This window comes from Pelophylax lessonae (assembly GCF_965119305.1).
Source record: "Pelophylax lessonae genome assembly, chromosome: 5".
NCBI classification, from domain to species: Eukaryota; Metazoa; Chordata; class Amphibia; order Anura; family Ranidae; genus Pelophylax; species Pelophylax lessonae.
In genome coordinates, this window is record NC_138772.1 from 191,202,942 (window position 1) to 191,215,240 (window position 12,299).

General features: G+C 43.1%; 1 protein-coding gene across 1 annotated transcript in view; it reads left to right on the plus strand.

Annotated features, from left to right (window-relative positions):
• Positions 1–9,790: 9,790 nt before the first annotated feature.
• The window catches only part of LANCL2 (LanC like glutathione S-transferase 2), a 100,573-nt gene continuing 98,064 nt past the window's right edge, over positions 9,791–12,299 (plus strand). The window contains exon 1 of the mRNA XM_082259852.1: positions 9,791–11,158. Within this exon, the coding sequence (XP_082115978.1) occupies positions 10,979–11,158 (180 nt within the window). The 5' untranslated portion in view covers positions 9,791–10,978. The remainder of the gene's footprint in view (positions 11,159–12,299) is intronic.

Sequence of the window (12,299 nt, forward strand, 5' to 3'; positions counted from 1 at the left end):
GTAAACTCCATGCCCAAGAGGGTTAAGGCAGTGCTGGAAAATAATGGTGGCCACCAGTGGCGGCCGGTGCGTTGGGGGCGCAGGGGCGCCGCCCCCCCTATCCATGTGTCCAGCCCCCTAATCTGCATGCAGGGCGCCGGACTCATGGAGTTCAATGGGTTTTTTTGTTTTCTGAGTCACCTGATTAGAGCCAGAGGCTCTAATAGGCTTCAGAAAAGGGTGGACCCGGGCGCAGAGCAGTGCGCCCCGAGAACACCCATTGTGTCACAATAGCGAATGAAAATTCGCTATTGTCACACGGATCCTCCTCCTGGCCAATCAGGAAGCGGGTCCCGAGACCCGCTTCCTGATTGGCCGAAACGCAAAACCATACCATTGGTTGAGGAGGAGGTGGGAGGACTCGAGGAGACGCCAGGGGACTGAGGAGAAGCCGCCGCTGCGGGAGGTAAGTGCACTGGTCTTGGGGGGGGGGGGGGGGACATGGCATGCTACGCTGGTCACTCTGCATTGAATGGTGGCACGATGATCTCTCTGCATTGAATGGGGGCACGATGATCTCTCTTCATTGAATGGGGGCACACTGATCTCTCTGCATTGAGTGGGGGCACACTGATCTCTCTGCATTGAAGGGGGCACACTGATCTCTCTGCATTGAAAGGGGCACACTGATCTTTCTGCATTGAAAGGGGGCACACTGATCTCTCTGCATTGAAAGGGGGCACACAGATCTCTCTACATTGAAAGGGGGCACACTGATCTCTCTGCATTGAAAGGGGGCATGCTGGTCATTCTGCATTGAAAGGGGGCACGCTGGTCATTCTGCATTAAAAGGGGGCACACTATACCTTGATTACTGAAGTCCCCTTTCACACAGCGCTATTTGCCGCAAAGCAATGCCTATTAAATTTTTCTGTTTGCGCCCCCACAAAAATTGTGAGCACCAGCCGCCACTGGTGGCCACACAAAATATTGACACTGTTGGGCCCAATCTGTACGATTTCACTTAGGAGTGTACTCACTTTTGTTGCCAGCGGTTTACACATTAATGGCTGTGTGTTGAGAGTTTTTGAGGGGACAGCAAATGTACACTGTTATACAACCTGTACACTCACTACTTTACATTGTAGCAAAGTGTCATTTCTTCAGTGTTGTCACATGAAAAGATATAATAAAATATTTACAAAAATGTGAGGGGTGTACTCACTTTTGTAAGATACTGTATATTTGGTTCTGCCATCAATACTCGGGCTGTGCGCCTTCCTCAGTGCAGGAGATTTTGGTATGGGGTGGAGCATCCCCTTTCTTCATATGCTACTACAGCAGTACTTTGTAGATGATCACAGTCTACCTCCCATTTGAGCCACAGATCTCAAGGCCAGAAGCCATCTACCTCATTTGGACAGCCCTTTGCAGCAAGGTACACTCCTTTTATTTTTTAATAATGGACTTATTTTTTAGCTGGGTCCCTTGAAGGTTTATCACCTTGCAGTCTGGATGCTCAGGCTACCAATTGTAGCTTTGACTCTAGACCCATGAATGAAGCTCCTTTTTTTTAGCTTTTGAGGAATTATGGCACTCAAGCTTGCTTTTTTCCCAGGTTTGTTAGGGTACTCCTCAGCCTGTGATCCCTGATTCCTGACCCTGGTAGCACCATACTCTTGAGAATCTTATCCCATTGAATGTCGAGACTCCTTGTGTGGGGGAGCCCCCTTTCCATAATAAACAGTTATACCCTTTGTGATATTTGGTGTACTTACACTTAAGCCCCGGAAGATTTTACCCCCTTCCTGACCAGGGCCTATTTTGCGATTCGGCACTCTGTGAATTTAACGGACAATTGCACGGTCGTGCGACGCTGTACCTAAACAAATTTGACGTCCTTCTTTTCCCACAAACAGAGCTTTTTTTTTGGTGGTATTTGATCACCTGTGCGATTTTTTTGATCATGCGCTATAAACAAAAAAAGAGCGTCAATTTTGCAAAAATAACAATATTTTTTACATTTTTTTATATGAAATTCCCCCCCAAAAAAATGTAAAAATCAAAATTTTTTAACATTTTAGGCCAATTTGTTTTATGCTACATATTTTTGGTAAAAAAAATCGCAAAAAGCGTATTTTGATTGGTTTGCGCAAAGTTATTGCGTTTACTAACTACGGGAAAGATTTTTGTCATTTTTGTTGTTTTTTTTTTAACGCGTAATGGCGGCGATCTGCAATTTTTTTTGCAGGACTGCGATATTGCGGCGGACAGATCGGACCCTTGACTGACATTTTTGACACTTTTGGGGTTGCCAGTGACATTACAACAGTAATCAGTGCTATACATATGCACTGTTACTGTAAAATTACACTTGCAGTGAAGGAGTTAACTTTTTTTTTGAGAGGGAGGGGTTGTGTGTGTCCCTAGGGGCGTGTTTCTAACTGTGATTGGCTGTGGCTTGAGGTGTAGGAACAGTGATCAACGGTCCTACATAGTAGAACTGTATGATCACCATTCTTACACAGGGGAGAATGAAAGGCGGCTTTGTTTACATCAGCCGCCTGCCTTTCTCCCGCTCTAACGGACGATCGCGAGTGCCCAGGCGGACAGCGCGCTCACTCCCCAGAGCCTCACAGGCTAGTGACGTACCCAAGTGGTTAAACCCTATTCTCTCCTGAGAGATTTTGTGACCTGCAATATCCACAGGCATCAGTTCCTCATGCTCCTTTACCTTGTAAGCACATGATGTCTTCCAGTTGTTCTGGATCCTGCCCAGGGTACTAACCCGACTTAATGCTATTTTCTTTGTGAACATTGTGAACTTCCCTAGTATCTGACTGTGATCTTTTTCCTACACTGGATAGTGTCTTTCTTGACCACACAGTTTATTTTTCCTGGAGTTAAAGTGTTGGCTTCAAAATCCCATCTGATGTTCCTCACCTTTTATGAGTAATGGTTCTGAATGTGAGTATGTCTCTTTCCTTCCTTGCAAAGAAGTATCCATTGCCAGAATTGCAGCAGCAGATTTACCATAGAACCAGCACATCATTTGTGGGAAAATAGATTGCTGGACTAATGATGCTTGGTATGCAGATGTAATAATTGGAAAAAACTAAAGACTTTATACTGCATTAGAGGAAAATGTGATAAAATCTGTAAATTTAACTCAGTGCCTACTTTTGTGAACGCTGAAAGCGGTGAATTGATCTCCTACCTACACTGATCACCTGTACAAGGGGGCAATTTTCCATGAGCTACCAATGCAAGAGGGTCTGTTCTTTACTGACCACTTACAGTACATTAGAGAAAAACCTTTTTTTTCACTGTTTAAGTTTCTGGTCTCTGGTTAATATTATTCATTTCATTTCACCGTGTTGAATCGAGCGGACAAAATTCTCTGCCTCTTCCAGATCTTGGAAGGACAATTGGTTGCGTTTGGGGCACGAAGGCGTAATGTCGCCGGATAGGCCAAGGTGAATTTCAAACATTCCTGATGAAGTTTAGAGCATACGGTCTGGAAAGCTTTACGTCTTTTTGCGACATCAACAGAGTAGTCAGCAAATATAAGAATTTTCATGCCTTCGATCTGGAAGTTTGGAGTTTGGCGGAACTTTTGTAAGATAGCAGATTTGTCCGCATAATTTAAATACTTTGCGATAATGGGGCGAGGAGTCTTGCGTTCCTCAGAATAGAGACCCATTCTATGAGCCCGTTCCACTACGCAGGTACCCTGCAGGCCCAAGGCGGCAGGAATCTTCCTAGCACACAGTTCAGGGATGGCTGAGGGCGCAATGTTTTCCGGGACCCCAATAAATCTAAGGTTGCTCCGGCGCGATCTGTTCTCCTAATCTTGTCCATAATGAGATGGTTTAGTTTGTCTTGAGACTGCTCCGTACCCTGAAATTGGTAGAGTTCATCTTCCACATTAGAGAGGCGACTTTCCACCTCTGTTAAGCGGTGTGAATGAGCATCCAGCTCCTTTTTGATACTGGCCATGCCAGCAGCAACAGCCCGCTCCACAGAGGCCGCAATGGTGGGTGTAAGCAGGGCTACCACAGCCTGAGCTATTCTATCTGTGGAAGGGTCTTGTGGAGAAGGGGTAGCAGAGTGTGGCTGCTGGGGGTTGTCTGCTGGCAACAAAGATGTGTCCATGGCTGCAGCGTCCGGAAGGGTGCCGGTACAGGCCGAGACCGCTGCCTCGATTTGTGCTGGGCCCAGCGGCGGCCGCGGTGCGGCTTTTTCTAAGAAACGCTCCATCGGAACAGAAGAGAAGGGTCATCACCGAGTCCCGGGGGTTCACCAAGCCGGTATAGGTGGATGGAGGCAGGCAGGAGGCTTTGGGCAGGTTTTAAATGCAGTTTTGTGGAGTCACACCGCGGGAGCTTCTAGAGGCTCACCTACTCCATGCGGAATCTGAAGTATTCATTTCATTTCAAGATGATTACTAAAAATTATTTTGCCATTTACAGCAGGTGGGTGTTCACTGAATTATAGAGCCTGTACTGCTCTTTGCAGGTTCTAATCAACCATTGTAGGTCAGCTATATTCTGATTGGTTCTTATTTTATGTTAAATGTACATAATTAAAAATGTTCTACTGCAATGGCAAAATGCATTATAATATGCCTTTGATGCTCTCCAGTTGTCTTTGGTCAAATGTGATCAAAATTGGGTCTTGTTGAGAATCCAGATCTGGTGCATGAATACCGTCCTTTCATCAAATTAAATCTGTTTTAGTTGACTGGCCAAATTAGGTCAACTACAATGTTAAGGATCTTATTATAAATGAAATGTTTATAATGAAAAATGTTCTAATGCGATGGTCAAACTTATTACAATATACTTTCGATGCTCTCCATTCGTCTTTGGTCAGGTTTTATAAAAATTGGCTCCTTGGACTAGTTGAGGATTCAGATCCGGTAAATGGACCCCCTGACTAATATTTCAGTTCTTCTACTTTCATCAAAAAGAAATCTGTTATATCTAATTGTGATTGTTGGCCAACTATAATCTGATTGCTTTTATTATATATTAAATAAAGTATTCATGTTGGAAAATGTTCTAATACAATGGCCAAACGTGCTTTTGATGCCCTTTAGGTGTATTTGGTCAAATTTGATAAAAATTGGCACGTTGGACTAGTTGAAGATTCAGATTTGCTACATAGATACTGTTGTTTAATATTTCAGCTCTTCTCCTTTCCTCAAAAAGAAATCTGTTATAGCTGATTGGCCAGTGTAGGCCAACTACAGTCTGATTGGCACTTCATGGTGGAAAAATCTTCTAGTTCAGTGGAAAAACCTATTACAATATGCTTTTGATGCTCTCCAGTTGTCTTTGGTCAAATGTGATAAAAAATGGCACGTGGTACTGTTTGCGGTCTTAGATCTGGTTAATAGATAACCATGTCAAATATTTCAATTCTTCTCCTTTCATCAAAAATACATTGATTATATTTGGCTATTGTAGGCCAACTACAACTATTCTGATTGGTCTTTATGATATAATAAATGTTTATGTTGGAAAATGTTCTAATGCAATAGCCAAACCTATTTCAATGTTTCTCTCAAGTTGAATTTGGACAAATTTGGTGTGGTACCTTGGACTAGTTTAGAATTCAGGTCTGGTGCATTGATACTGTTGTATAATATTTGAGTTCTTTTCCTTTCATCAAAAATAAATTAGTTATAGCTGATCAAACATTGTAGGCCAACTACAGTCTGATTCGACCTTATTATATATTAATTGCCCATGAAGGAAAATGTTCTAGTTCAGTGGCAAAACCTATCACAATATGCCTTTGATGCTCTCCAAGTTGATAAAAATTGTCCCTTTGAACTGGTAGTGGTATCAGATCTGGTGCATGGATAACCATGTATAATATTTCAGTTGTTCTCCTTTCATAAAAAAGAAATTGATTATATCTGATTGGTCATTGTAGGCCAACTATAATCTATTTGGTCCTTATTATATATTAAATGTCCATGATGGAAAATGTTCAAATATAATAATCAAATTTATTACAATATGCTTTTGATGCTCACTACTAGTCTTTGTCAAATCGGATACTAAATTGGCACCTTGGACTAGTTGAGGATTTAGATCTAGTGTATAAATACCGTTTTTTCAGTTCTTCTTCTTTCATCAAGGTGAATACAATTATAGTTGATTTTCCGTTGCAGACCAACTATAATCGGATTAACCCTTATTATATATTAAATGTCCATGATGGGAAATGTTCTAATGCAAACCTATATACTTTTGATGCCCTCTAGTTATATTTGGTCAAGTTTGCCAAAATTGTCACCTGGACTATTTAAGGTTTCAGATATGGTGTATGGGTATCATTTAATATTATTTCATTTCTTCTCCATTTAAAAAAATTAAATCTGTTATAGGTGATTGCCCATTGCAGGCCAAATATCATCAGATTGGCCCTTTTTATACATTAATTGTCGATGATGGAAAATGTTTTATTTCAATGGCCAAACCTATTATAATATGCTTTTGGTGCCCTCTAGTAATATTTGATCAAATCTGATAAAAATTGTCACCTTGGACTAGATGAGGTTTCAAGTTTGGTGTATGTGTATCATTGTATATTATTTAATTTCTTCTCCATTCAAAAATTATGATTCTGTTAAAGCTGATTGGCCGTTGTAGGCAAACTACAGTAAATTCTGACTGGCCATTATTAAAAAATAATTGTCTATGACGGAAAATGTTCTAATGCGTTGGTTAAACCTATCACAATTGCTTTTGGTGCCCTCCAGTCATATTTGGTCAAATCTGATAAAAATTGACACCTTGGACTTGATGAGGTTTCAGATTTGGTGTGTGGATATCATTGTATAATATTTAATGTCTTCTCCATTCAACAAAATATCAATCTAATATATCAGATTGGTCGTTGTAGGCCAACTATAATCTGACTGGCCCTTATGATAAATGAATTGTCTATGACGGAAAATGTTCTAATGCGATGACCAAGCCTATTACAATATGATTTTCGTGCCCGCTAGTCATATTTGGTCAAATCTGATAAACATTGTCATCTTGGACTAGATGAGGCTTCAGACTGAGTGTGTTGATATCATTGTATAATATTTAATTTCTTCTCCATTCAAAAAAAAAATGAATCTGTTATAGCCGATTGGCCGTTGTAGGCCAACTATAATCTGATTGGCCCTTATGATAATTTAACTGTCTATGATGGAAAATATTCTAATGCGATGGCTAAACCTATTACAATATGCTTTTGGTGCCCTCTAGTCATATTTCGTAAACTCTGATAAAAATTGTCACGTTGGACTAGATGAGGTTTCAGATTGGGTGTGTGGATATCATTTTATAATATTTAATTTCGTCTCCATTCAAAAAAAAAATGAATCTGTTATGGCTGATTGGCTGTTGTAGGTAAACTATAATCTGACTGGCCCTTATAATAAATTAACTGTCTATGATGGAAAATGTTCTAATGCGATGGCTAAACCTATTACAATATGCCTTTGGTGCTCTTTAGTCATATTTAGTAAAATCTGATAAAAATTGTCACGTTGGACTAGATGAGATTTCAGATTTGGTGTGTGGATATCATTTTATAATTTTTAACTTAGTTTCCATTAAAAAAAAAATATATATGATTGTGTTATGGCTGATTGGCTTTTGTAGGCCAACTATAATCTGACTGGCCCTTATGATAAATCAATTGTCTATAATGGAATTTCTTCGAATGTGACGGCCAAACCTATTACAATATGCTTTTGGTGCCCTCTAGTCATATTTAGTCAAATCTGATTAAATTGTCACCTTGGACTAGATGAGTTTTCAGATTGGGTGTGTGTATATCATTGTATGATATTTCGTTTCTTCTCCATTCAAAAAAATATTAATCTATTATAGCTGATCGGCTGTTGTAGACCAACACAAACACACATATGTTGAACTGGATGGACTGATGTCTTTTTTCAACCTCACTAACTCATGTAACTATAATCTGACTGGCCCTTATTATTAATGAATGTCTAAGAGGGAAAATGTTCTAATACAATGGTCAAACCTATTACAATATGCTTTTGGTGCCCTCTAGTCATATTTGGTCAAATCTGATTAAATTGACACCTTGGACTAGATGAGGTTTCAGATTTGGTGTGTGGATATCATTGTATGACATTTCTTTTCTTCTCCATTCAAAAAATATAAATCTATTATAGCTGTTTGGCCGCTGTAGGCCAACTATAATCTGACTGGCCTTTATTATAAATGAATTGTCTATGACGGAAAATGTTCTAATACGATGGCCAAACCTATTACAATTTGCTTTTGGTGCCCTCTAGTCATATCTGATAAAAATTGACACCTTTGACTAGTTGAGGATTCAGATCTGGTACATGGATACCCTTGTAAAATATTTCATTTATTTTTTTCATCAAAAAAGAAATGTACGTTGAACTGGATGGACTGATGTCTTTTTTCGACCTCACTAACTATGTAACTATAATCTGACTGGCCCTTATTATTAATGAATGTCTATGAGGGGAAAATGTTCTAATACGATGGCCAAACCTATTACAATTTGCTTTTGGTGCCCTCTAGTCATATCTGATAAAAATTGACTTTGACTAGTTGAGGTTTCAGATCTGGTACATGCAGTGGCGTAGCGTGGGGGGTGCAGGTGGGGTCGGCCGCACCGGGCGCAACATCTGGGGGGGGCGCATTCGCAGTGTCACTCTGTCTGTCTGACTCTGACACACACACTGTCTGCAGCTGCCTCTATCTTTAGGCTGGGATAAGTCCAGCGCGGCCGCCCTATGGCTGAAAATGGCAGGTCGGGGCAGGGCTGGACTGTTCCTCACCTGTCCATTGGTGTAGGGTGGGGGGGGGCGTTGCAAGCCAAGCCTCGCCTATGCCATCTCACGCTGGTCATTCTGCATTGAAAGGGGGCACGCTGGTCATTCTGCATTGAAAGGGGGCACGCTGGTCTCTCTGCATTGAAAGGGGGCACGCTGGTCATTCTGCATTAAAAGGGGGCAAGCTGGTCATTCTGCATTGAAAGGGGGCACGATGATCTCTCTGCATTGAAGGGGGGCACGCTGGTCTCTCTGCATGGAAAGGGGGCACGCTGGTCTCTCTGCATTGAAGGGGGGCACGCTGGTCTCTCTGCATGGAAAGGGGGCACGCTGGTCTCTCTGCATTGAAAGGGGGCACGCTGGTCACTCTGCATTGAAAGGGGGCACGCTGGTCACTCTGCATTGAAAGGGGGCACACTATACCTTGATTACTGAAGGCCCCTTTCACACTTTTGTGACCTCAAAGTCGGGTTAGGGGGCGCAAATTACTTGCCTTGCCCCGGGTGCTGACAACCCACGCTACGCCACTGGGTACATGGATACCCTTGTAAAATATTTTATTTCTGTTTATTCACCAAAAAAGAAATGTGTTCTGGCTGTCCAGTGACACAGCTCTGGCTCTATTGTCACATCCCAATGGATTTGCGGATGCTGTAGCCATCTGCACCTTTTGCTGCACTGCCCTTAGAGCCAGAGTCATGTGCTCCAAAAGCACTGGAGCTAATTCCCTCAATTGAATACTAACAGCACAAGCCAGCTATTATCTGGAAAGGTAAAAATAAGAAAGCAGTAGAGCGAATTAGGATTATTACAAAGGCAACATCTGCTGTGGCGTGACTGTTGTGCTCCTCGTACACTGGCTGCGGGTGATTCTGTGACAGTCTGGTGACAGGCGCTGTGTATGACAATGGGAAGCAGTGTGTGTGTGGCTGCTGCCCTCCCTCCCATGAGTCTGTCTCTACCCATTTATTCATCTGTGGATCACAGCGAGGGAACACAAATTCAACACAGCCGCTAAAAGACAAAAAGCTGTGGCTGGATTCTTCTTTGATTTTCCCAGCTATTTTGTATGTGTGTAAAGTTTATGCATCCTATTTTACATATCCGCAGGGCTCGCTTTTTTTTTTTTCTCTTACAACGGCAAGGTGAATGAATGAATGAGCAGGACGGAGCAGCTGCTGATCTGACGGTGTAAAGCGTACTAAATGGAGGTTGAACGACACTGAAGTAGGCATTTTCTCCTTCCTATTCTTTTGCTGGAAGCTTTAGGGATAGCAATCTGAATACAAGCCTGCGATGCAACAGTGAGAAGTATCCAGCGATCTCCGGAAAGAAGATTGGTACACCATATATACATCGTATACTACTTCCACCTATTCTGTTTGTCTGTTCAGATGACGGATGGATTCTGCAGAAGGATTTCGGATCCGGAATTGGTTTTCCGTGATGGAAAGGTGAACTAGGCGGACCGATTGAACTGATCAAACCTCCCGGGGACATTTGTCTCTCTCTGTCACCGCCGGATTGGAGTTCAACGACCCCAAAAGGGGCGTGCTTGGCTGTTTCCCAGATGAATTGCACTTAGGGCTATGGAGGAGAATTTAGCGTCGGTGGGAGCATAGTGTGTGATGTCTGCTGAGTGAGATTCTGCTTTGTCACCACAATTCCATCCTGCCTTCATGTGCCAGGAATCCTGCCCAGCGCCTGTAGGAATAAAGACAATCTGTTATTGGCACATCGTCTACAAGCCCTGCCAAGCCACTGAATGCCATTACGCCGTTCCTTTTATTGCCTTATGACCTTTAAATTGATCTGAAAAAAGTGGAATTCTTAAAAACAATCTGTATTAGTTGTGCCTGCAGGTTGTTGTTTTTTATTGTTTTTTTTTTTTACTCTGAAATAATTCCTATTTCTATGTAGTGCTGTGAAATGTGAATGATCAGGTTGGATTGCTGTCACCAGCACTGCACAATGTCATCCTGATTGACACTGACCATTGATGCACACAGGAGTAGGTTGGATGGCTGATGGTGTGATCAGTGGTAGATCCCGGTGACGGACACTAGGGGGAGTCGCTGAAGTGAGCACAGAGCAGACATTGGCGTTGCGGGAGTTGTGTGTTTTGTCCCCGCCGGCTCTCTGTAGGAGATGGGAGAAGGCATGTCTAAGAGACTCAGGCTGCAGTTCGGGGGGGAGGCGGAGATGGAAGAACGATCCTTCGTTAACCCCTTCCCCGATTACCGACCGCCGATCCCCGAGCAGGGGGAAGGAGCCGAGGGATCCGGAGATCATGGGGAGCTGGATCTGCCCTTCGATAAGGATGGCAAGGTACCTGTCACTGCTATACACTATACGATCTGCCCATACACTATACGATCTGCCCAAACACTGAGCGATCTGCCCTTACACTGAGCGATCTGCCCTTACACTGAGCGATCTGCCCTTACACTGAGCGATCTGCCCATACACTGAGCGATCTGCCCATACACTATACCATCTGACTATACACTGAGCGATCTGCCCATACACTATACCATCTGACTATACACTGAGCGATCTGCCCATACACTATACCATCTGACTATACACTGAGCGATCTGCCCATACACTGAGCGATCTGCCCATACACTGAGCGATCTGCCCATACACTGAGCGATCTGCCCATACACTATAACTTCTGCCCATACACTGAGCGATCTGCCCTTACACTGAGCGATCTGCCCATACACTGAGCGATCTGCCCATACACTATACCATCTGACTATACACTGAGCGATCTGCCCATACACTATACCATCTGACTATACACTGAGCGATCTGCCCATACACTATACCATCTGACTATACACTGAGCGATCTGCCCATACACTGAGCGATCTGCCCATACACTGAGCGATCTGCCCATACACTGAGCGATCTGCCCATACACTGAGCGATCTGCCCATACACTATACCTTCTGCCCATACACTGAGCGATCTGCCCATACACTATACGATCTGCCCATACACTATACGATCTGCCCATACACTGAGCGATCTGCCCATACACTGAGCGATCTGCCCATACACTGAACGATCTGCCCATACACTGAACGATCTGCCCATACACTGAACGATCTGCCCATACACTGAACGATCTGCCCATACACTGAACGATCTGCCCATACACTGAACGATCTGCCCATACACTGAACGATCTGCCCATACACTGAACGATCTGCCCATACACTGAGCGATCTGCCCATACACTGAGCGATCTGCCCATACACTATACCTTCTGCCCATACACTGAGCGATCTGCCCATACACTGAGCGATCTGCCCATACACTATACCTTCTGCCCATACACTGAGCGATCTGCCCATACACTGAGCGATCTGCCCATACACTATAACTTCTGCCCATACACTGAGCGATCTGCCCATACACTGAGCGATCTGCCCATACACTATACCTTCTGCCCATACAC